The sequence below is a fragment of the Arvicola amphibius genome, chromosome 4 (genome assembly GCF_903992535.2).
Source record: "Arvicola amphibius chromosome 4, mArvAmp1.2, whole genome shotgun sequence".
In the NCBI taxonomy this organism is placed as follows: Eukaryota; Metazoa; Chordata; class Mammalia; order Rodentia; family Cricetidae; genus Arvicola; species Arvicola amphibius.
The window spans coordinates 48,379,509-48,401,400 of NC_052050.1; the positions used below are offsets into that span (position 1 = coordinate 48,379,509).

General features: G+C 45.9%; 1 protein-coding gene across 1 annotated transcript in view; it reads left to right on the forward strand.

The window, feature by feature from the left end:
• The first annotated feature begins 11,845 nt into the window (after positions 1–11,845).
• Positions 11,846–21,892, forward strand: part of Spns3 (sphingolipid transporter 3 (putative)) — a 54,316-nt gene continuing 44,269 nt past the window's right edge. Inside the window, exons 1-4 of the mRNA XM_038327552.1 lie at positions 11,846–12,235; positions 15,557–15,622; positions 19,717–19,853; positions 21,314–21,465. Of these exons, the coding sequence (XP_038183480.1) occupies positions 11,968–12,235; positions 15,557–15,622; positions 19,717–19,853; positions 21,314–21,465 (623 nt within the window). The 5' untranslated portion in view covers positions 11,846–11,967. The remainder of the gene's footprint in view (positions 12,236–15,556; positions 15,623–19,716; positions 19,854–21,313; positions 21,466–21,892) is intronic.

Sequence of the window (21,892 nt, forward strand, 5' to 3'; positions counted from 1 at the left end):
TTAGTGACTAGTCAACAGCTCCAACATGGACAACACAGGAGACCCCTCTCTTCCTTCCTGTTTTATTTTGCTTGTGAGACAGAATCTCCCAGAGCAGCAGAGGCTGCTCTTGAATGCGTGATCCTCCTGTTTCAGCCTCCCCAGTGCTGGGATTATAAGCATAAACCCTCATGACCTGCTGTAAGGCACTAGGTTTTTTTTTTTTTTCTTTCTCATGGTTTATTTTTTTTTTATATTTAAAAATTTCCATCTCCTTCCCTCCTCCTCCCCCTCCCTCCGCTCCTCCTCCCCCTTCCCGCCCCTCCTTCTCCCCCTTCCCTCCCCTTCCCTCCACCCATACCTCCCCTCCCTCCCTCTCAAGGCTAGGTTTTTTGTTTTTGTTTTTGTTTTTCGAGACAGGGTTTCTCTGTAGCTTTGGAGGCTGTCCTGGAACTAGCTCTTGTAGACCAGGCTGGTCTCGAACTCACAGAGATCCACCTGCCTCTGCCTCCCGAGTGCTGGTATTAAAGGCGTGCGCCACCACCGCCCGGCCGGCACTAGGTTTTTTTGCTTGCTTGTTTGCTTTTGTTTTAAGGAATATTTCTTTTCTTTCCTTTTCTTTTCTTTTGGATTTTCAAGACAGGGTTTAAAGGTGTGTGCCACCACTCCCAGTTTCTTTTTCTTTTCTTCTTCTTTTTTTTAATGTGGAAAGTTTATTGAGAGAAAGGGAATGGAAAGGGGGAGAGGGGAGGGGAAGGACTGGCCACTGGTGACAGTAGTGGTGGAAGAAAAGAGAGAGGCAGAGAGAGAGAGGAGAGATGAGAGAGAGAGAGAGAGAGAGAGAGAGAGAGAGAGAGAGAGAGAGAGAGAGAGAGAGAGAGAAAGGTAAAGACCTGCCTGCCTCTTCAGAGGAGCAGCAAGAAAGAGCTTCTTTTCTTATTTAAGATGGTGTCTCACTATGTTGGCCCTGGCTGGCTTGGAACTTAATATGTTAGACAAGGACTACTCAAAGATCTGCCTGCCTCTGCCTCCCAAGTGCTGGGATTAAAGACGTGTGCCACCACCACCAGGCTCCAGCTCCTTTAAATGAAAAACATTATTACAGTGTTCATGATGTGTATGCATACGGGTGTGAAGGAGCCACAGCATGCATGCAGCGATCAGAGGACAACTTAGGGAAGTTGATTCTGTCCTTCCACCCTTACATGAGTTCTGATGATGGGACCCAGGTCATCAGCTTGCTCGTGTGGCAAGTTCTTTTACTGTGGAGCCATCTCAAAGGCCTTATGAGATCTTGTTTTCTAAGAGAAAAAAAAGTTAGTGACTTAAGTTCTAGACAGGTTTTGAACATTATCTTATATAAACCGCAAAAGCCCCATGGTATGCATCCCATGTTATCTCTGCTCTACAGAGGAGGAAATACCCACAGAGATGAGCGATTTCCTAAAATCACAAGGCCAAAGCAGTGAGACTAATATTGGACACAGCATCTCAGGCTGTCTGCATGTGCTCCAGTTGTGGGCTCTGATTTTGGGCTCTGAGTTCCACCCTGACCACGTGGGATGTGTGGTTGAGTGGCAGGGGCCAAGAGCCCATCCGCATCGCAGTCATCCCCACCATAGCCGTGGTGCCCAGCCCTCTTCGGTGCTTCCTGGGGGTCAGGCTCTGGGCTGGAAATGGTCCAGGTGTTTGCCATGGATCTTCTTCACAATGAACCTCAGAAGTACCTGTGAATATTCTCTGCCACACAGGAGGCTCAGAGAGGCCACATCTCTGAAATCTGGAGTTTGAAGCCAGGCCTGATGCAATGCAAAGCCCACTCCCTTGCAGATTCAGTTTGTCTTTTGATGTTGGGGGTTGAACCCAATGCCTCCTATCCTAAGTATGTGCTTGGCCACTGAGCTGTATCCCCTCATTTGCTTTATATTTTATTCTTGGTTTTCTGAGACAGGGTTTCTCTGTGTAGCCCCGACTGTCCTGGAACTCGCTCTGTAGACCAGGCTGGCCTTGAACTCACAGGGATCCCCCTGCTTCTGTTTCCTGAGTGCTGGGATTAAAGGGCACACCACCACTGCCTGACTTCTCAGATCCGATTTAACTATGACCTCTCTCTCTCTCTCTCTTTCTCTCTCTCCTTCCCCCTTTTCTTTTTTCTTTCTTTTCTTGAGATAGTCTCTCTATTATATAATTTAGCTGTCCTAGAACTTGCTATGTAGATCAGGCTGGCCTTGAACTCACAGACATCCGCCTGCCTATGCCTCCTGAGTACAGATGAATGGAAAAAAGAAGTATAAAGGAAAGGAAAGGACATGACTACTCCTAGGTATGTAGAGAAGAAGGTGCATTGTAGACACGAGGGAGAGCATGGTCAGCAACAGGCACATCTGGGAGAGTCCAGAGCGGACATGGACAGACTGAGTGGTGCCATGTGGGAGAGGGAGGGGAGAAAAAGGGGAACCAGGTATAGCAGTCTAGAAGCTAAAGATCCAAAAGGGAAGGGGCAGGTAACCAAAATGTCTGGATTATATAGAGACGTGTCTCTGGAGGAAGGGCAGCCCAGCCCCTGGGCTGGAGAGTTCAGGAAAGGCGGTGTTTGAACCATACCCTGTAACAGGTGGAACTGAGGGTTGCTGATGCTGGGAGAGCCTGGCCGCCAGGTCCAGCTTTGATATGTTAAAGAGGCACCTCAGCTGTTTGTCCCAGGCTTGAAACTTAGCAGCTGAGATTATATTATTATCATCATTATTATTACTATTATTATTATTTCGAGACAGGCTAGCTGCAAACTCTTTTTAAAAAATTTAATTTTATTACTTTTTTTTAGATATTTAAAACCTTAAAACTATTTTTCTTCATATATATATATATATGTATATGTGCATTTTGCTTGCACATATGTGTGTTACAATATATGTCTGTGCTTTTGTGTGGGTATTGACAACTGAACTCAAGTTTTCTGGAAAAGCAGCAGTCGTTATTCTTAACTGCTGAGTCATTTCTCCAGTCCCCCAAACTTTATTATTTTTTCTAAATTGCTTCCAATTTTAGAAGTTTTGGGGGCTGGAGAGATGGCTCAGAGGTTAAGGGCACTGGCTGCCCTTCCAGGGGTCCTGAGTTCAATTCCCAGCAACCACATGGTGGCTCTCAACCATCTGTAATGAGATCTGGTGTCCCCTTCTGGCCTGCAGGCATACATGCAGGCAGAACATTGCATAAATAATAAATAAATATATAGTTTAAAAGGTTTGTGAATTTTTTAACCATACCCAGAGCATTAATAAACATGTATAGAAGAACAGACTCATTTTAAGAAGATTAAGGTAAAAGTTAATATCCATAGGCATTAACCTAGCTTCTAAGAGGTGATGCTGTCCTCGGGTAGCTGTGTCAAGGTTATTAAAGCTGTTTACATCACCCAAATATATAGCTTTATTCCTTCACTTAGGACCAAAGAAGAAAAGTTAGATAGTCCAACAAAGGAAAAAGTGTTTCCAACTAATACACACCCTGATTGGACTCCCAAAATTGAGTTAATGGTGAGTTCTCGTACATCCCTCTCTCTCTCTCTCTCTCTCTCTCTCTCTCTCTCTCTCTCTCTCTCTCTCTTTCTCTCTCTCTCTCATTATTATCATCATCATCACCATTATTATTCATTTGTTTTTGGTTTTATTTGAGATAGGGTTTCTCTGTGTAACAGCTTTGCCTGTCCTGGAACTCAATTTGTAGACCAGGATGGCCTTGAACCAACAGAGATCTACCTGCTCCTGCCTCCAGAGTGCTGGGATTAAAAGTGTGTTCTACCATGCCCAGTGAGACTGAACTTTCAATGAGAGTGTCCTATGGAAGAAAATGTGTCCTGGTGCCATGAGGAGTAAGAGGGTAAATGATCTCACAGGAGCCAGGCAGGTTCTACTTACAGGGGAGATGGTCCCTCTATACAACTCAAAACACTTGGGCAGCATCTCATCCACACTAGGTATATTTTTCAAAAATTTTATTTTATGTGCATGATTTTGCCATGTGTGTTTAGTTCCCAAAGAGGCTAGAAGAAGGCATCAGAGCCCCTGGAACTGGAATTACAGATGGTTGGGAGTCACCATATGGGAGCTGAGAACTGAGCTTGGGTCCTCTGCAAGAGCAACCAGATCTTAACCACTGAGCCATTTCTCCAGTCCCCACATTAGGTTTTCTACTTTTGTGACATGGAGCCAGAATACAAAACAGTCTACAAACAAAATTTTATTAGCACAAATCAGTACATAAAACCAGGTGTGGTGGTGCACACTTTTAATCCCAGCACTGACAGGCAGAGGCAGGTGGATTGCTGTGAGTTTGAGGTCAGCCTGGTCTACATAACAAGTTACAGAATAGCCAGAGCTACATAGTGAGACTGTCTCAAAAAGCAAAAACACAAATATTGTACAGAATCCTCAAAGGACTAATAAAACTATATAAAATGCTAATTCTATGAAATATTTTAATGAAAAAAAAAGAGGTCTCATTGTGTTCCCAGACTAGAGTGTGGTAGCTACTCATGGATGCCCCTACTACTGTTCAGCACAAACGGACCGATTGTCTCTGATTCCAAAGGTCACCATATTGATGCCAAACTTCGTGTGAATACCTGGTTAGAGTGCACTACAGCTAAGGCTCCTGAGCTCAAGAAGCCCTCCTGCCTCTGGAGTAGCTGGGATCATGGCCTGTGCCACCACACCTGGTCTGTTTTAACACCTTCAAACAATGGAGGTGAGCCAGGCTTTGTTGCTCATGCCTGTAATCTCAGTATTTAGGAGGCTAAGGGCAATTGCGAGTTCAAGGCCAGCCTTGGCTATATAATGAGTCTCTGCATCAACAAACAAACAAGCAAACAAACAAAATCTCCAAACAAACACAAAACCTGAAACAACTCCAAGAATTGTGGTGAAATTTGTACAACATAAAATCTTTAGTGTGGTGGTTCACATCTGCAGTCTCAGCTACTTGGGAGGCTGAGGCAACAGGATTGCCTGACCCCAGGAATTCAGGGCTAGCCTGGTCAACATAGTAAGACTATGTATGTACACACACACACACACACATCTATCTATCTATCTATCTATCTATCTATCTATCTATCTATCTATCTATCTATCTATCTATCTACCTACCTAATTATCATCCATCATCTGTCTACTTCTCTATCATCTATCAATCTATCAATCTATCTATCTATCTATCTATCTATCTATCTATCTATCTATCTATCTACCTATCGTGTGTGTGTGTGTGTGTGTACTGGGCAGGTAACCCAGTGAGAGCCATGGCTAGCATATGTAAGTTCCTGGGTTCTATTCCCAGAACCAGAGAAAACAGCAAGTTTTAAAAATTTATTTAACTTTACTTTGTGTGCATTGATGTGAAGGTGTCAGATCCCCTGGAACTGGAGTTACAGACGGTTGTGAGCTGACATGTAGGTGCTGTGAATTGAACCTCTGGAAGAGCAGCCAGTGCTCTTAATTGCTGAGCCATTTCTCTACCCCTATGCAAATATTTTTTAATGCAAAAAATTCGGAGGCATTTAATGCTTCCACTGTGTTGTGCCACTGTCACTTATAGCTAGCTCAGAACATTTTTATCACCCTCAAAAGAGACTTTGCACCCATTAAGCAGTCTCTCCTCCTCCCACCTCCTGGCAACTATTAATTTGCTGTTTCTATGGACTTGCCTGTTTAAGGTGTTTCCTAGGAGTAGAGTCTTACATGGTGTGGTCTTTTGTGATTGGCTTCTCAGCAGGATTTTTGAGGATTATCTGTGATGAGTTGTATGTCATTCCTTTTAATGGCTGGATAACATTTCATTGTTTGAGCATACTACATTACAGATTGCCTGTTTCTCAGATGTTTAGCATTTAAGTTGTTTCCCCTCTTATTTTAGTGGTACTATTGCAGTGTTGGGGATCGAACCTAGGACCTATGTGTGGCCTCTAGCATGCTAGGCAAGCCACTCTACCACTGAGATATTGCAAGAGCCCTCTTTTCTCCATATTTCCATATTGGGCATTGCATTCAGGGCCATGCATATACTAATACTATTACTCTGTTCCTAGCTGCATTCTTAGCTCTACTTTTACTTTATATAGTTCTCACTTTTATTCATACACACATGCATGCTGCTGTGAACCTGGGTGTACAGAAATCCCTTTGAATCCTTGCTTTTAAATCTTTGGGGTATGTAACGGAAGGGGCAACTGCTGTATGCCATGGCAATTCTAGGCTCAACCTTCTGAGGACCACTACACTCGTCCCTATCTGTGGCTGCATTACCGAGGTTACCAGTTTTTCAGCATCCTGGCCCACGCTTGTCATTTCCTCTCTTTATTGCAATGGCTCAGTGGGTGTGAAGTGGTATCTCCTTGTGGTTTGGCCTTGCATTTCCCTAAACGATGTTGAACATCCTTTCACGAGTTTGTTGGTCATTTGTGTATCTTTAGAGAAGCATCTACTCAAGTGCTTTGTCCATTTTAAAACAAGATTGTTGTTCTTCTGACTTAACATGTACTTAGAAATCATTTCTAATATACAGAAAAATTGCAGTATAAATCAGAGAAGTCTCGCCGGGCGGTGGTGGTGCACGCCTTTAATCCCAGCACTCGGGAGGCAGAGGCAGGAGGATCTCTGTGAGTTCGAGACCAGCCTGGTCTACAAAAGCTAGTTCCAGGACAGGCTCTAAAAAGCTGCAGAGAAACCCTGTCTCGAAAAAACCAAAAAAAAAAAAAAATCAGAGAAGTCTCTATAACTTTTGCCTTAGGTTCATCTCTTACTAACATTTTACCTCAGTTGCTTTATTTAACTTTTTTATTTTACATGTTTGTATTTTATTTTAATTATTTTTTGGGTGTGCATGTGGGGGTCAGAGGAAACTTTTGGGAGTCAGTTCTCTGCTTCCATCTTGTTATTCCCAGGAACTGAACTCAGGTAGTCAGCCTTGGTGGCAATCGCCTTTTCCCACTGAACCATCTTCCTGCACCTCGTCCCCTGCCCTGTTTGCTTCCTTCCCTCCTCTAGGATTGATGAATGTTTTCCTGCACCACTGGGAAGAGAAAGTCAGACACTCAGTCTGTAGATGCTTCAGATCAAGAATACTTGTTTACGTAACTATTCACTGCTCCAAACCTGAGTACATTTGACTGATATGAAATTTCCTCTTTATCTGCTTTCTGTACTCTAATTTTATCCATTCATCCAGCATTGCACATTTCCTCTTCCGTACAGAAGCTGGGTTAGGGTTCTGGGTTGCACACAATTGTTAGGTTTCCTTCCTTCCTTCCTTCCTTCCTTCCTTCCTTCCTTCCTTCTTTCCTTCCTCCTTCCCTCCCTCCCTCCTCCCTTCCTTCTTTCTTCCCTTTTCTGCTCCCAACTCTCCGGGGTCTTGCTTTGTAGCCTTGGCTGTTCTGGAACTTGCTTTGTAGACCAGGCTGGCCTCAAACTCAAATTATCTGCCTGCCTCTGCCTCCTGAGTGCTGGGATTAAAGGCATGATCCACTACCTCTGTCTTATTATTATTATTTTAACTATTATTTTTGGGTTTTTCAAGACAGGGTTTCTCTGTATAGACCAGGCTGGTCTTAGACTCACAAAGATCCTCCTCCCTCTGCCTCCTGAGTATTGGGGTTAAAGGCGTGTACCACCACCACTGCCTAGCATTTTAATTAATTAATTTCAGACAGGGTGTCTCTCTCTATAACCCTGGTTTGAAATTCTATTTTTTCTTTTCTTTTTTCTTTTTTAAAGAAAACAAACTACCTTTTTTTCATTTACATACCAATCCAAGTTCCCACGCCCTCCCCTCCTCCCATTCCTTCCACATATCCTCCCCCCCATCCAATCCTCAGAGAGGGTAAGGTACATTGCTTTGGGGAAGGTCCAAGGCCCTCCCTACTATATCTAGACTGAGCAAGGTATTATCCAAAGAGAACAGGTTCCCAAAAAGCCAGTACATGCAGTAGGGATACATCTTGGTGCCACTGCTGGTGGCCCCTCAGTCTGCCCCAACCATGCAACTGTCAACCATATTCAGAGGGACTAGTTCAGTCCTATGCTTGTTCTTTTCCAGTCCAGCTGGAGTTTGTGAGCTCCTATTAGCTCGGGTAGACTGTTTCAGTGGGTATACACTTCATAGTCCTGACCTCTTTGCTCATATTCTCATTCCTCCTACTCTTCAACTGGACTTTGGGAACTTAGTCCAGTGTTTGATGTGGTCTCTGCCTATGTTTCCATCAGTTGCTGGATGAGGCTCTATGGTGATATTTAAGATATTTATCAGTCTGACTACAGGGCAAGTCAAGATCAGGCCCCCTCTCCTCTATTGCTTAGGGTCTTAGCTGGGTTCATCCTTGTGGATTCCTGGGAATTTCTCTAGAGCCAGGTTTCTTGCTAAGCCTATAATGGCTCCCTCAATCAAGATATTTCTTTCCTTGTTTTCATCTCTGCCTTCCTCCTTCTCTACTATCCCATTCCCTCAAGTTCTCCTCACCCCTCCCCCTTCTCTCCTTCTCTTCCCCTTCCACCTTCCTTTCTCCCCCCCACTCCCATTTTTAATTGGTTATTTAGAACTTTGATGTTTAATTTCTTGAGTTCTTTATATATTCTGAAGATCAGTTCTCTGTCTGTTGTGGGGTTGGTGAAGATCTTTTTCCATTCAGTAGGCTGCCTTTTTGCCTTATTGACTGTGTCCTTTGCTTTACAGAAGCTTCTCAGTTTCAGGAGGTCCCATTTATCTATTGTTGCTCTCAGTGTTTGTGCTACTAATGTTTTATTTAGGAAGTGGTCTCCTGTGCCCATGCATTGAAGACTACTTCCCACTTTCTCTTCTATTAGTGTGGTCAGATTTATATTGAGGTCTTTAATCCATTTGGACTTGAGTTTTGTGCATTGGGATAGATATGGATCTATTTTCATTCTTCTACATGTTGACATCCAATTATCCCAGCACCATTTGTTGAAGATACCTTCCTTTTTTTCATTGTATAATTTTAGCTTCTTTATCAAAAATCAGGTGTTCATAGGTGTGTGGATTAACATCCGTGTCTTCAATTCAATTCCATTGGTCAACCTCAACCTCAACCTCTCTGTTTTTATGCAAGTACCAGGCTGTTTTCATTACTGTAGTTCTATAATAGAGCTTGATGTCAGGGATGGTGATGCCTCCGTAAGTTCCTTTATTGTACAGGGTTGTTTTGTCTATCCTGGGTTTTTTGTTTTTCCATGTGAAGTTGATTATTATTCTTTCAAGGTCTATGAAGAATTGTGTTGGGGTTTTGATGGGGATTGCATTGAATCTATAGATTGCTTTTGGTAGGATTGCCATTTTTACTATGTTGATCCTACATATCTAAGAGCATGGGAGATCTTTCCATTTTATGGTATCTTCTTCAGTTTCTTTCTTCAAAGACTTAAAGTTTTTGTCGAATAGGTCTTTCACTTCTTTGGTTAGTGTTACTGCAAATATTATATGTTATTTGTGGTTATTGTAAAAGGTAATGTTTCTCTGATTTCCCTCTCAGATTTTTTTTTAAATGTAGACCAGGCTGGTCTTGAACTCACAGAGATCCAACTGCCTCTGCCTCCCAAGTGCCATCACCTCAGCTGACTTTGACTTTTGTGTGTGTGTGTGCGCGCGCGCGCACTCGAGGTTGAACCTAGGTCCTCAAGCTTGCTGTGCATCTACTCTACCACTGACACTTTGGTATAATACAATTCTTTAAAAAGCAGTGTTTCTAAGCTGGCTGTGGTGTGCACCCTTGCTATCCTAGCATTTGGGAAACTAAGGCTGGAGAACTGCTGTGAGTTCGAGGCTAGCCCTCACTATATACAAAGACTTTCCTTCTTTTAGATTTATTTATTCTATTTAATGTGTTGAATGTTTTGCTCACCTGTATGTCTGTGCACCATGTGTGTTCTTGGTGCCCACAAAGGTCAGAAGAGGATGTCTTACCTCATGGAATTGGAGTTAAGGATGGTTGTGAGCCTCCATGTGGGTGCTGGGAATTGGACCCAAGTCCTTTACAAGAACAAGTGCTCTTAACCACTGAGCTATATTTCCAACCTGAGACTATTTTAAAAAACAAAACAAAGTCCCCTCCCCCCTAAAAGAGTCTTTTTAGTTTGAGTTTGTCTAATGTTTCCTTATTACTAAATTCAGGTTGGCGAGATGGCTCAGCAGGTAAAAGTGTTTGCGGTGTAATCCTGACCTGAGTTTGATCCCTGAATCCCAAGATGGAAGAACATTAACTTCTGAAAGTTGTCCTTTAACCTCCAGTGGTGTTCACAAGCCTCCCTCCCCACCCTACACACACACACACACACACACACACACACACACACACACACTCATACACACACACATTTTTTTTTGGTTTTTCGAGACAGGGTTCACAATTTTTTTTAGTTGGGCATGATGGCACACATCTTTAGTTCCAGTACTCAAGAGGCAGAGGCACACAGATCTCTCTTATGTATGTCTAGCTGAAACCTGGCACTGTGACCTGTGCTGGGCTTCTCACCTGGAGACACTTAATGTCATCTGTCCATAAGTGGCTATCTTCACACCTGAGACAAGATGTCTGATCCTTTGTTATGCATTTCTTTTTTTCTTTTTTGAGACAGGGTCTCACTACTTAGACTCGACTGGCTATGTATGTAGACCAGGCCAACCTCAAAGTGCCTCTGTTTCCCAAGTGCTGGAATTAAATGCATGGGCCATTATGCCTGGCTGTTGTATACTTTAAAAAATTATTGTGTGTGCGTATTTGGAGTGCTTGATGTATGTGGAGACATGTGGACCATGGCACATGTGTGGGGATCAGAGGACAACTTTGTGGAGTTCGTTCTCACTCTTCATCTTTACCTGAGCTTAAACTCAGGTGATCAAGAATAGCAGGCACCTTCACCTGCTGAGCCACCTCACTGGCCCTGCTGAGTTACTTTTTGTTAATGTTGTTTTGTTTTGAGACAGGTTCTCATGTAGCCTTGGCTGGCTGTAAGCTCACCTGGGGATGGGTTTGATAGTCTTGCCTCTACCTCCCAAGTACTGGGATTACAGGCATGGGCCACCACTGATGGCTTTGTGTGTTTGGTTTCGCTACTTTTTCTCATCCTTGCTAGTGGTGATCAATCTGTAAAGACACACTTCAGGCTCATGCTGTTACCCTGTCCCTCTCTAAACTCTCTCTAGACTTATTTCCTGTTGGTGAAAAAGTATTTATTACATTTATTTATTTTGTGCATGTATGTGTGCAAAAGAGAATGTGTGTGTGTGTGTGTGAATGAGAGAGAGAGAGAGAGAGAGAGAGAGAGAGAGAGAGAGAGAGAGAGAGAGAGAGAGAGACTCCTGCACTTGCACACAAACTGGACTTGTGTGCTTCTGTTCATGTTGTTGTGTAGGGGTCAGAGGACCACTTTGTCTCCCCTTCCACCATACAGTCTCTGGAGATGTCAGCAGGCTTGGTAGCAGGTACTTTCACAGGCTGAGACATTTTGCCTGCCCCCAACTGAGTAGCTTTATGTAACTATCTCTATGTCTCCGGTTCCTTCTGTTATCTTGTTCTGTTCCTCTGGGCAATTTTCTCACCACTTAGTCTGGTGGTCTCCTGGATAACTCACCCACCTGTATCTGACCTGGCTCATGGTCCTGCTCACAGTTCACTTCTTGCTTGCATAGGCAGGCCAGTTTGCAGTGATCAGGGCTTGGGGACACTTCTTTCATTTTCTGTCTTTGAGCTTCCCTTCCTCATGCAGCTGCTGCAGCCATAGGCTAGATGGAGGGCCCTCGGAGCTATCCAATCACCAGTGCAAGACTCTCTTTCCCCAGCAGGGCTAGGAGGCTGAGAGTGATGAAATCCCACCGGGGTGGCTCAGCAGGACCCTGTGATAAGATGTCTAACAGTTGCAGGGCAGCTGTTTTGAGGTTGAGAGGCTGGGAGCCCACAGGAAGTGACTTGGTGCTGAGCTGATGCAGTTTTGTTCAGCACCCGTCCTGGCACGAAGGGTGCAACTGTCACTCTTGGGAATGTCCACAGAGTGCAACGATCCTTGGACAGGAGGGCCACAGAGCCAGACTCAGAGTCCAGGTGGGGGGTATGGGGCCTTGGCTTCAGATGGGTGTCTGCCTCCCCCCACGTCGGCCTCCTGGAACCTGCCCCGCTGGAGAGCATTCTTGGCTGCGGCTGTTCTCTGCTACATCAACCTTCTGAACTACATGAACTGGTTCATCATCCCAGGTGAGCAGGGAAGGGTTGACCCAGGGCAGGATCTCCAGGTACCTCCACCCTACAAGCCCATGACTGTGCACCCATCATGGCCTTCCTCCCAGCACACATTCTTCTCTTGGAGCACATCTCTGGTGGTCTCACCTCACTAAGTGGTCTCTAGCCTCTCCTGAATGGTCCCATGCCAGAATGGGATGCAATGTATGGGGGCAGGGACATTAGGAGGTAGATGGATAGGATCGTGCTCTGCAGCAAAGGCCTCAGGTTGAAGATGGAGCTGCAGGCAAGGTTATGGAGGGCAGGCCAGCTTGGCCCAGCTCCCAAGTGAGAGTGGCTCTTCCTGAACTGTTTCTGGGGCAGCTGGCTGCTGGCCTACCTTGCGCAGTTTGCCTTCCTTCTTGTCGGAAACAGGGCACAACCTGCTTCTGTGTTTTGTGGCTCGCTTATGCGTTCGCTTGTGAGAAATGCTTTTCTCATTTGCTTTTCTCTTCTAGGCACTCATTCTTTCCTTCATCAATTCATAGCCAATGCTTTCTTAGAAAGATCATTCTAATCTGTGTGTGCATGTGTGTGTGTGTGTGTGTGTGTGTGTGTGTGTGCAAGCGCTTCTGTGGAGGTCAGAGGACTCCTCCATAGAGTCAGTGTTCTCCTTCACCTCTATGTGAGCTCCAGGGATTTAACCCAGGTTTCCAAGCTCGTTCAGCAAGTTCCTACACAGGCTGAGCCATCTTGCCAGCCCTCTTTTTCTTTTTTTGAGGCAGGATCTCATGTAGCTCAGGCTAGACTCATACTCACTATGTAGCTGAGGCTGACCTTAAGCTGCTGACATTCCTGCCTTTGCCTCCTGAGAGTGAGGATCACAGGCATGCCACTGCAATGGTTTGTGTAGTTCTAGGGACTGAAGTCAGGGTTTTTGTTTTTTTGCATGCTAGGCAAACTCTCTACTAACTGACTGATGCCCCCACCTCTTTTGTTTCTTTCTTTGTTTTTGAGACAGGGTCTTAAGTAAGACCTGTTTGGCTTTGAATTCACTGTGTAGTTGAGAATGATCTTGAACTCCCAATCCTCCTGCTTCTGTCTCCCAAGTGCTGAGATTGCAGGTGTGACGCCATGCCTAGCCATCCTTCACTTTCCATCACCCACATCACCACTGTGCACTGTGAGCAGGAGCCTCTGGTAGGACCCAGGAGAAACCCAGATGTGTGGTCCCTACTGCAGGGACAACTGTCTTAAGGGGCACAGAAATAAGCTTACCAATAATGACCACGCAAGGCAGAGAGACAGGGAGCAGTGCAGATGAGGGGGCTCAGGCCAGGCTGGGAAGCCTACTCGAGTAACTGTAACTGCTGGCCATGCCCAAAGCCAGGATGTTGAGCCATCAGTTATGAGTTTAGGATAGCCAGGAACCTCTGGAATGAATGGGAGTCTGGGGCTGCAGACATTATCAGAGCAGGACTGTGTCTTTGAGGAACTCAGAGGGACAGAACATGGGCCCAGCTTGCTCAGATGTGAGACAGAGTGGGATGAGTGCCAGCAGAGCAGCCCCGAGGATGAGAGACTACAGAACTGACACACACGGACCATTTTTCCTGGGCCTTGGGAACTGGGATGACTGGAAGGGCAGGAATCATAGATGTGAATGGAGGCAGGTGAGCGTACTGATCAGAAGTGGCGAGAGGGAGAAAAAGCAGGAAATAATCCCCCAGAGGGGGTTTGGTGCAAGATCACAGGCTCTTGAATGGCGGCCTGGGAGCTTGTACTTTCTGATCCAGGCAATGGAGAACCATGGGAGAGAACCTTGAGTGGATTTGGATCCTTGGAAGATGCAAGGTGAGCTGGGGAGGTCAGTTCAGAGGCTACCACAGGGGATCAGGCTGACGAGGAGGCCAGAACCTTAGTATGGGCTGAGGGACTTGGAGCAGTGGGGCGGGGTGAGAGGCTCGGGGCTGCTAGGAAGTGTCACTGTGCAACCTTCTGAGCCTTAACCCCAACTGCAGCACTCTCTCTGCCCTGGGAGCCCCCAGTGGGGCTGTCAGACCCTGAGACCTGCCTGCCAGAGTCCTTCTTTCTTGGGACTTCCTTTGGCTGTGGTCACAATGGGGAAGGCTTAGAGAAGTGAAACCATGCAGGGTTTCTTGGGGACTGCTGGGGTCAAACATTGGTGTAGCAGCTAAGGGTCTCCTGTGGAAGTAGCGCTTAGGAAAACCAGGGTGGTAGAGACTGGGGGAAGAGCTGGCTTTGCCCTTGGCCTTGGGTTACCTACAGGTTGAGAAGTTCACAGGAGACAGATCAAGGACACTCTCCTAAAAATGGAAAATGAGTGCACTCAGAGGACTTTTAGGTAGCTATTTTTCTTGCTAACTTATGTTGCATAGTTTCCTTTCTCTCTAATGATTATACCATCTGGTGTCATTAAAAGATGATAAAGGGCCGAGGATGTAACTAAGTTGGTAGAGTGCTTGTTTGGCAAGCATGAAGCCCTGGGTACCATCCTCAGCAACCCATAAAACCAGTGCGGTGGCACATACCTGTAATCCTAGTACTTTCGATAGAGTCAAGAGGATTAGAAGTTCAAGGTCATTCTTGGCTACATAGAGAGAGTTTAAGGCCAGCTTAGGCTATATGAGGATTTTTTCTCAAAATAATTTTTAAGGTGAAAAAGATATACAGATGTATATGTTTGGCTGTTATGGGGATTGGGTTCAAACCAGATGAAGAAATGAACTCTCCTACCTGGTGCCTTCGGTTTTTGATCTTCATCTAATGGCTGTAGAGATCATATCAGAGAGGTGGATGTAGGGCTTCTTGTGGGCGGGGCCCCATGTGGGGACTTTTGTTCCCCTTCTGTGATGCTGGATGGGGGAGCTGCCTCTGTCAGAGTAGCAATCCTTGCTCCTCCCATTCCAGCTGGACAGTCTTGGGCAAGTGGAGTCTGTGTATCAGGCACAGTGATGGTCCCACCTCTCCTTTTGAGACAGGGTTTCATATATATAGGCTGGCTTTGATGTCTGCTGGCCTCAAACTCCTGATCCTCCTGTCTCCACCCTCCTGACTGCTGAGATTACAGGTATGTTCTGCCATGACTGACTTTGGTGTGTGTTTGGTACGGGCATGTTTCTGGGTTTTTTGTTGTTGTTGTTGTTGTTGTTGCTGTTGCTGCTATTGCTGTGTGGTTGTGAAAATGTCCAGGTTGGTGGAGATGAGGACCGTGGGCTCAGCTCCCATGTCCTGTGCTGGGCTTGCCCATCTGGGCCTGTCCTGATTTCAGAAGAAGCAACCTGGGAGGGCAGCCGGGTGGATTGCTTCCCATCAATGCTGTCTGTCTGTCCCTAGGAGTGTTACTGGATGTCCAGAAGTATTTTAACATCAGTGACAGCCATGCTGGTTTGCTGCAGACAGGTAAGGGGCCAGTTCTGGACCCTGGAACAAGGGCTCTTTTGCTATAGTGTGGTGGGTTCTGTGGCCAGTTCCAGACCCCTAGTCTTCTGCAGGAGAGAGCTGGCTCTAGAACAGGCTCTGGAGCTGGAGTCAGCTGCAGGATGTACCAAGGGAGACAGACTGTGGAAGGCTCTGGAGTGTTCCTAGCTTCCAACCTGCTTGTAGCTCATCTGGGTATTCCAAACAGGAAACCAGAAATTCCCGTGTGTTTTTCTCTCACAGAGCTGAGAAATCCGACTAACAGGCTCATAGACAGGTAGACAGATGCACCTTGATCCTCAGGTGGGCTCAGGAGGGTTCCGGGCCGCAGAGAATCTATTAATCCAGCATCAGGGAGCAGCCACACTCCATTCTAAGGGGTTGGTTTATGAGACCGTGAAACACATAGGTTATGTATGCACACAGGGATACACACATGGTCACACGATGCCACATGTACACTGTGGCTCCTCTCTGAAGCCTGTCCCCTGCCCCAATTGCCCTCTATCTTCTGGGGACCAGTTCCAGGACCAAGAGTTCCAGGCCAGTCTGGAACTTAGTGAGTTTTAGACAGCCAGTATTACCTAGTGAGACAGATCCTGTTTAAAATAAAAAGGCATAATGTCTGGGTGTAACGTCACATGCCTTTAATTCCAGCACTCAGGAGGCAGAGGCAGGAGGATCTCTGTGAGTTCCAGGCCAGCCTGGTCTACAGAGTGAGTTCTAGGTCAGCCAAGACTATCTACAGAGGCCTTGTCTCAAAATTTAAAAAAGGCATAGTGTTTGCAGATTCCCTACTACAGCTTCCTCTACATTCAGGTCATCTCCAGACGACTTGGTATAGCTCACACAGATCTATGAAAACCATTGCTGCAGTGTTTCACCTAGGGGCTGGTAAAAAGGAGAAAAGTCTGTTTGTGGTCATTGTGGATGTAATTGCTTATTGAACTATCTCAGCTTCAGGCAAAGGTTTTACTTATTTATTTTTATTAAAATCATATTTACATTTATTTTGTTTTGAATTTTGCGACAAGGTTTCATTATGTAGCATTGACTGGCCTGGAACACTCCATGTAGAGCAGGCTGGCCTCAAACTCACAGGCATCTCTCTGTCTCTGCCTCCAAGTGCTGGGATTATTGGTGTATTATCACCATTACTGGATTTATTTATTTTTAAATATTTATTATTCTATGTGTACGAATGTTCTGCTTGAGTGTGTGTATATGTGCTAAGTATATGCTTGGTGCCTCTGGAGTTCAGAAGAGGGCTCTAGAGTCTCTGGAACTGGAGTTACAGATTGTTCTGAGCTGGGAACAGATTAACAGATTGTGGACGCTGGGAGCTGAACTTGGATCCTCTGCAAGAACAAGTGCTCTTAACTTTGATCCATCTTTCAAAAGCATTTATTTATTTATTTGTTTATTTAATTATTCATAAGGCCTCATGTAACTCAGGCTGGTCCTGAAACCATCAAGTAGCCAAGAATGATCTTGAACTCTTGATCCATCTGCTTCTGGCTTCCCAGAGCTGAGACTACAAATTTTATACAGATAATAAAAATGTTTTAAGTGTCAACTGAAAGCATATGAAGGAATAAATAGTTCTAGAAGGAATGAAAATAACAACACAGATTTTGCTAACACTGGGACTGGTGACACGTGCTTCAGGAGGCAGAAGCAAGTAGATCTCTATGAGCTGGAGGCTAGCCTGGTCTATATAGTGTGCTCTAAGTCAAACAGACCTCACAGGGAGACTCAGTCTTAAACAGAAGAAAACAAATAAAACATCATCAAGAGCATTTGGGTGTAGGTATACTTGTTATCCCTGGGAAGTAGAGGCAGGAAGAAGAATCAAAGTTATCAGCTACATAGGGAGAGAGAGGCTACCTGGGCCTGAGACCATTTGTTCAGTGAGATACCATGTGTTTTTCATTAGACAAACAAAAATGAAATTCTAGCTTGTATCAGTTGGTGACAAGAGCTCTAACATGCACTTCTATGCCAGTGTAAATTGATATAGCTTTTTTGGAGCCCTGTTTTGGCAGCAGCTATTAAGATTTTAAATGCCATCAACACTGAAGATCACTCTCTGTGGAGTATTAGGTTGAACCATATTAAATTGCTGGTTTTGTAGGTCAAAAGTGGCCTAATTTCCACAATTACATATTGCTTAACCTAGTACTACAACAGGCCATGGGAGAGTGGGGGCCTGGGACCTGAGCTGGCATTCATTGGGCTAAGGAAACGTCAATCATCTATAATCAGCAAACAGAGTCCCAGGTTTTAGACAGAGCACTCCTAAATCTTGGCCCTTTGATAGTGGATAAGGTAAAAGGTGAGGGGTTTTTAGGCCTTCATTATCTACCTGCTAGCTTTACCAACTAGGAGGCCAGGACTCAGCATCCTGCAAGGAAGGAGGAGATTTTATTTTAGACACAGACATTGTGCGTTAGTTTATCCACGTGCTAGCCAGCTGGGCAAACCCAAAACTAGGTCAAACACACTAATAAGTGCTTTGCTTAGTTTTAGCTATTACAAATATTGTTATAGGCTCAAACAGTGACTCACAGTTAAGAGCACTGGCTGGGCTGGACAGTGGTGACACACGCCTTTAATTCCAGCACTTGGGAGGCAGAGACAGGCAGATCTCTGTGAGTGCAAAGCCAGCCTGGTCTATAGAGTGAGTTTCAGGATGTCAGAGCTGTTACGCAGAAAGACCCTGTCTTGAAAAACCAAACCAAACCAACAACCCCAAAATGAGTACTGGTTGCTCTTCAAGAGGACATGGGTTGGATCCTGTGTCCTTACAGCCACCTGAAACTTTAGTTACAGAGGATCCCACATCCTCTCTGGCTTCTGAGGGCACTGCATACATGAAGCACACATACACACATGCAGGTAAAACAACCATACACACAAAATAATAAAAGTTTAAAAAAATTAAAAGAATCATTTTTTATTACATTTGGTGTTGTGTCTGTGTGTGTGCTCTTGTGCGTGTGTGTGTGTGTGTGTGTGTGTGTGTGTGTGTGTGTACATAAGTCACGATGTAAGTGTCGAGTCAGGGAACAATTTTCAGGAGTTGATTTTGTCCTTTCACCATGTAGGTCCCAGGGATCAACCTCAGGTTTTCGGACTTGGTGGCAAGCACCTTTACTCACTGAGGCACCTCAGCTGGCCCCTTGTCTTTGTGTTTTTTGAGACAAGGTCTTGCTGTGTAACCCAGGTTCCCTTGAAGCTCTGGTCCTTTTGTCCCAGCCTCCTGAGTGCTGTAATTACAGCATGCACCATGCCCGGCTTGATGCAGATATAGCTGGAGATGTAGTCCCCTTAGTAGGGGCTTGTGTAGGATGCATAAGGCCCTGGTTTCTATTGCATTGCATAAAAACGGGGTATGGTGACACACACCTGTAGCACCAGCAGCCAGGAGGTAGAGATAGGAGGATCAGAAGCTCAAGGTTTTCCTCGGCTACACAGCAAGTTCGAGGTCAGCCTCGGATACCTGAGATCCTGGTCTAGACATAGGTGTCGGTGTGGAGAATAGTACGTGTACTGAGGCACACCAGTTCTTCCCCCAGCATCCCACATCATCAATGGTTTGTAGTCCATGTGTTTGTTTCATATTCCTCCTCTGCTGGTCCAAAGGGCTGACTTCCCTTTCCTTTTGCCAGCAGCAGGTGTGTGAGGGACAGATCAGATCAGTTCCTACTCCCAATCTCACAGAAGCCATGCATTCTTGCAAATCCAGAAGGCTAGCATCTACTCTGTGTTGGTGGCTCTACATTCTTTTTTATGCTGTCTGATGTCAGCTTCCCGAGACTGGGGTGATGCTCAGAGGCCATATAGTAAGATAAATCAGAGTTGAGTGCTCAGTGTCATACACTCTGGGCTGTGGGTTGTATAATGGGCCAGGAAAGTAAAATTCAACTTTTTATCTCTTCCTTCTCTTGCCCTGGGCCCACTGCCAAGGTGCCAGCTTGTGGCATCTGTGCCAGGCCTCTTCCCTGGGCCAGAAGGGCTGTCTGCCCAGCCACCCTCTTGGAGGATCCAGGCTGTCCCTTGTGTGTCTCCTCCAGTCTTCATCGGCTGCCTGCTGCTGTCTGCGCCTGTGTTTGGCTATCTGGGTGACCGCCACAGCCGCAAGGCCATACTGTGCTTTGGGATCCTGCTGTGGTCAGGGGCTGGCCTCTCCAGCTCCTTCATCTCCTACCAGGTAAGGCCTACATCCTTGCCCAGGCCCTGGAACCTTCCCCATCTGCATTCTTCCTGATCCAGTTGCCTCAGAGTTCCCTTCTGGTCCAAGCCATCTCAGGGACTGTACTGCCAGGGCCCCGGAGGGAGCTGTGGTGCAGCCTCTAAGCCTGAGTAGGGAGGTTGTTAGACATGTTTTGTTGTTGTTTTTGATTTTCTTTTTTGAGACACGGTCTCACTATAGAGCACTGGCTGTCCTGGAACTTACTTTGTAGACCAGCCTGGTCTAGGACTCACAGAGATCTGCCTGCTTCTGCTTCCAGAGTACTGAGATTAAAGGCATGCATCACTAAACCCAGCTGTTGTTTTTGAAACAGTTTCTCACTCTGTAGCTCTGGTCGAGTTGGACTCTTCATATAGCAGAGGTTGGTCTTAACTCTCAGAAATCTGCCTGTGTCTGCCTCCCAAGTGCTGAAATCAAAGGCATGCACCACTATGTCCACCTGGCCCATTAGATTTTCTTATTTTTCTTTCTTTTCTTTTTCCTGTCTCTTCTTCTTTTAAAAATGTTTTTTAAAGATTTATTTATTTATTATGCATACAATGTGCTGCTGGCATGCATGCCTACATGTCAGAAGAGGGCACCAGATCTCATTACAGATGACTGTGAGCCACCATGTGGCTGCTGGGAACTGAACTCAGGTCCTCTGGAAGGGCAGCCAGTGCTCTTAACCTCTGAGCCATCTCTCCAGCCCCCAAATGTTTTTTAAAATGTTTATTTAACTTTATTTTATGTGCATTGATGTGAAGGTGTCAGATGCCCTGGAACTGGAGTTACAGACAGTTGTGAACAGCCATGTGGGTGCTGGGAATTGAACCCAGGTTTTCTCGAAGAACAGCCAGTGTTCTTAACTACTGAGCCATATTTCCAGCCCCCTTTCAATGTTTTTTTTTTTTTGAGACAGAGTTTCTCTGTGCTTTGTTGTTGTTTTGTTTGTATTTTTTCGAGACATTTTTTCTCACTATATCGCGAGGGCTGTTTTACAACTCACTTTGTTGACCTCTCAAACTCATAGAAATCTGCCTGCCTCTGCCTCCCAAGTGCTGGGTTTAAAATGTGCCACCATAGCCAGCGTGGCCAGTTAAACTTTCTTAACAAGAGGCTTCCTGGCCCTCCACTTCACTTCCCTTTTTGGGGGGCTTTGTGGGAGTTGGGGGAGGTTGATGTAATAGGTACTGTCTTGGGAAACTGCCCCAGCTAGCAGAGAGCCAGAAGAAGGATTTTCACTCTGTTCTGAGCAGGCAGTGGCTCTAAGCACCAGTAGGACCACACATGTGAGTTTGGGAGCCTGGATATGTTCCTCCCTCCTTCCCTGTGGGCCTTTGTCATGAGATCCCTTTAGGCCTTCTGACTCATCCTCTGGCCCCTCGTCCCATGGGAAAATTCCGGATCTCACCATGGTCTTGTGCCGGCTTATCCAGTATTCCTGGCTCTTCTTCCTGTCCCGGGGGGTCGTGGGCGCTGGTGCAGCAAGCTACTCCACCATTGCACCCACCGTCCTGGGTGATCTCTTCGTGAAGGACCAGCGAACCTGTGTACTGGCTGTCTTTTACATCTTCATCCCTGTCGGAAGGTTAGTATCCAATTCTCCAAAGGTAAAGAGAGGCCGAAGGAATCAGAACAGGGGCTGCGCTAGGGATAGGAGAGATCGAACCAGGAGGGCTGGGATCCGAATCCCATCATTGCTCCTTCCTTCCCCATCACTGCATCTCTCTTTCTGAGCCTGTCTTCTTGGCTGTCAGTGAGGACAACGCTGCCACTCAATGGGCTAGTGGGGAGGTAATTAAGCTCCCGGAGCGGTGAAACGAGGCAGTGTGGCCCACTGGGGAGGGTAGCCTTGGGAGACCAGTGAGGAAGTGTGCTTTGTAGCCCTGCAGCCAGGCCCCTGAGCTCTGACCCTCATTTCCTGAACCTGCCTGACTCAAGCAGGGGCGGGGTTGGTGGTGGGTTATGCGGCTCCTTATATGGAGGGAATGGCACAGGGCCTGGGCTAGGAACCA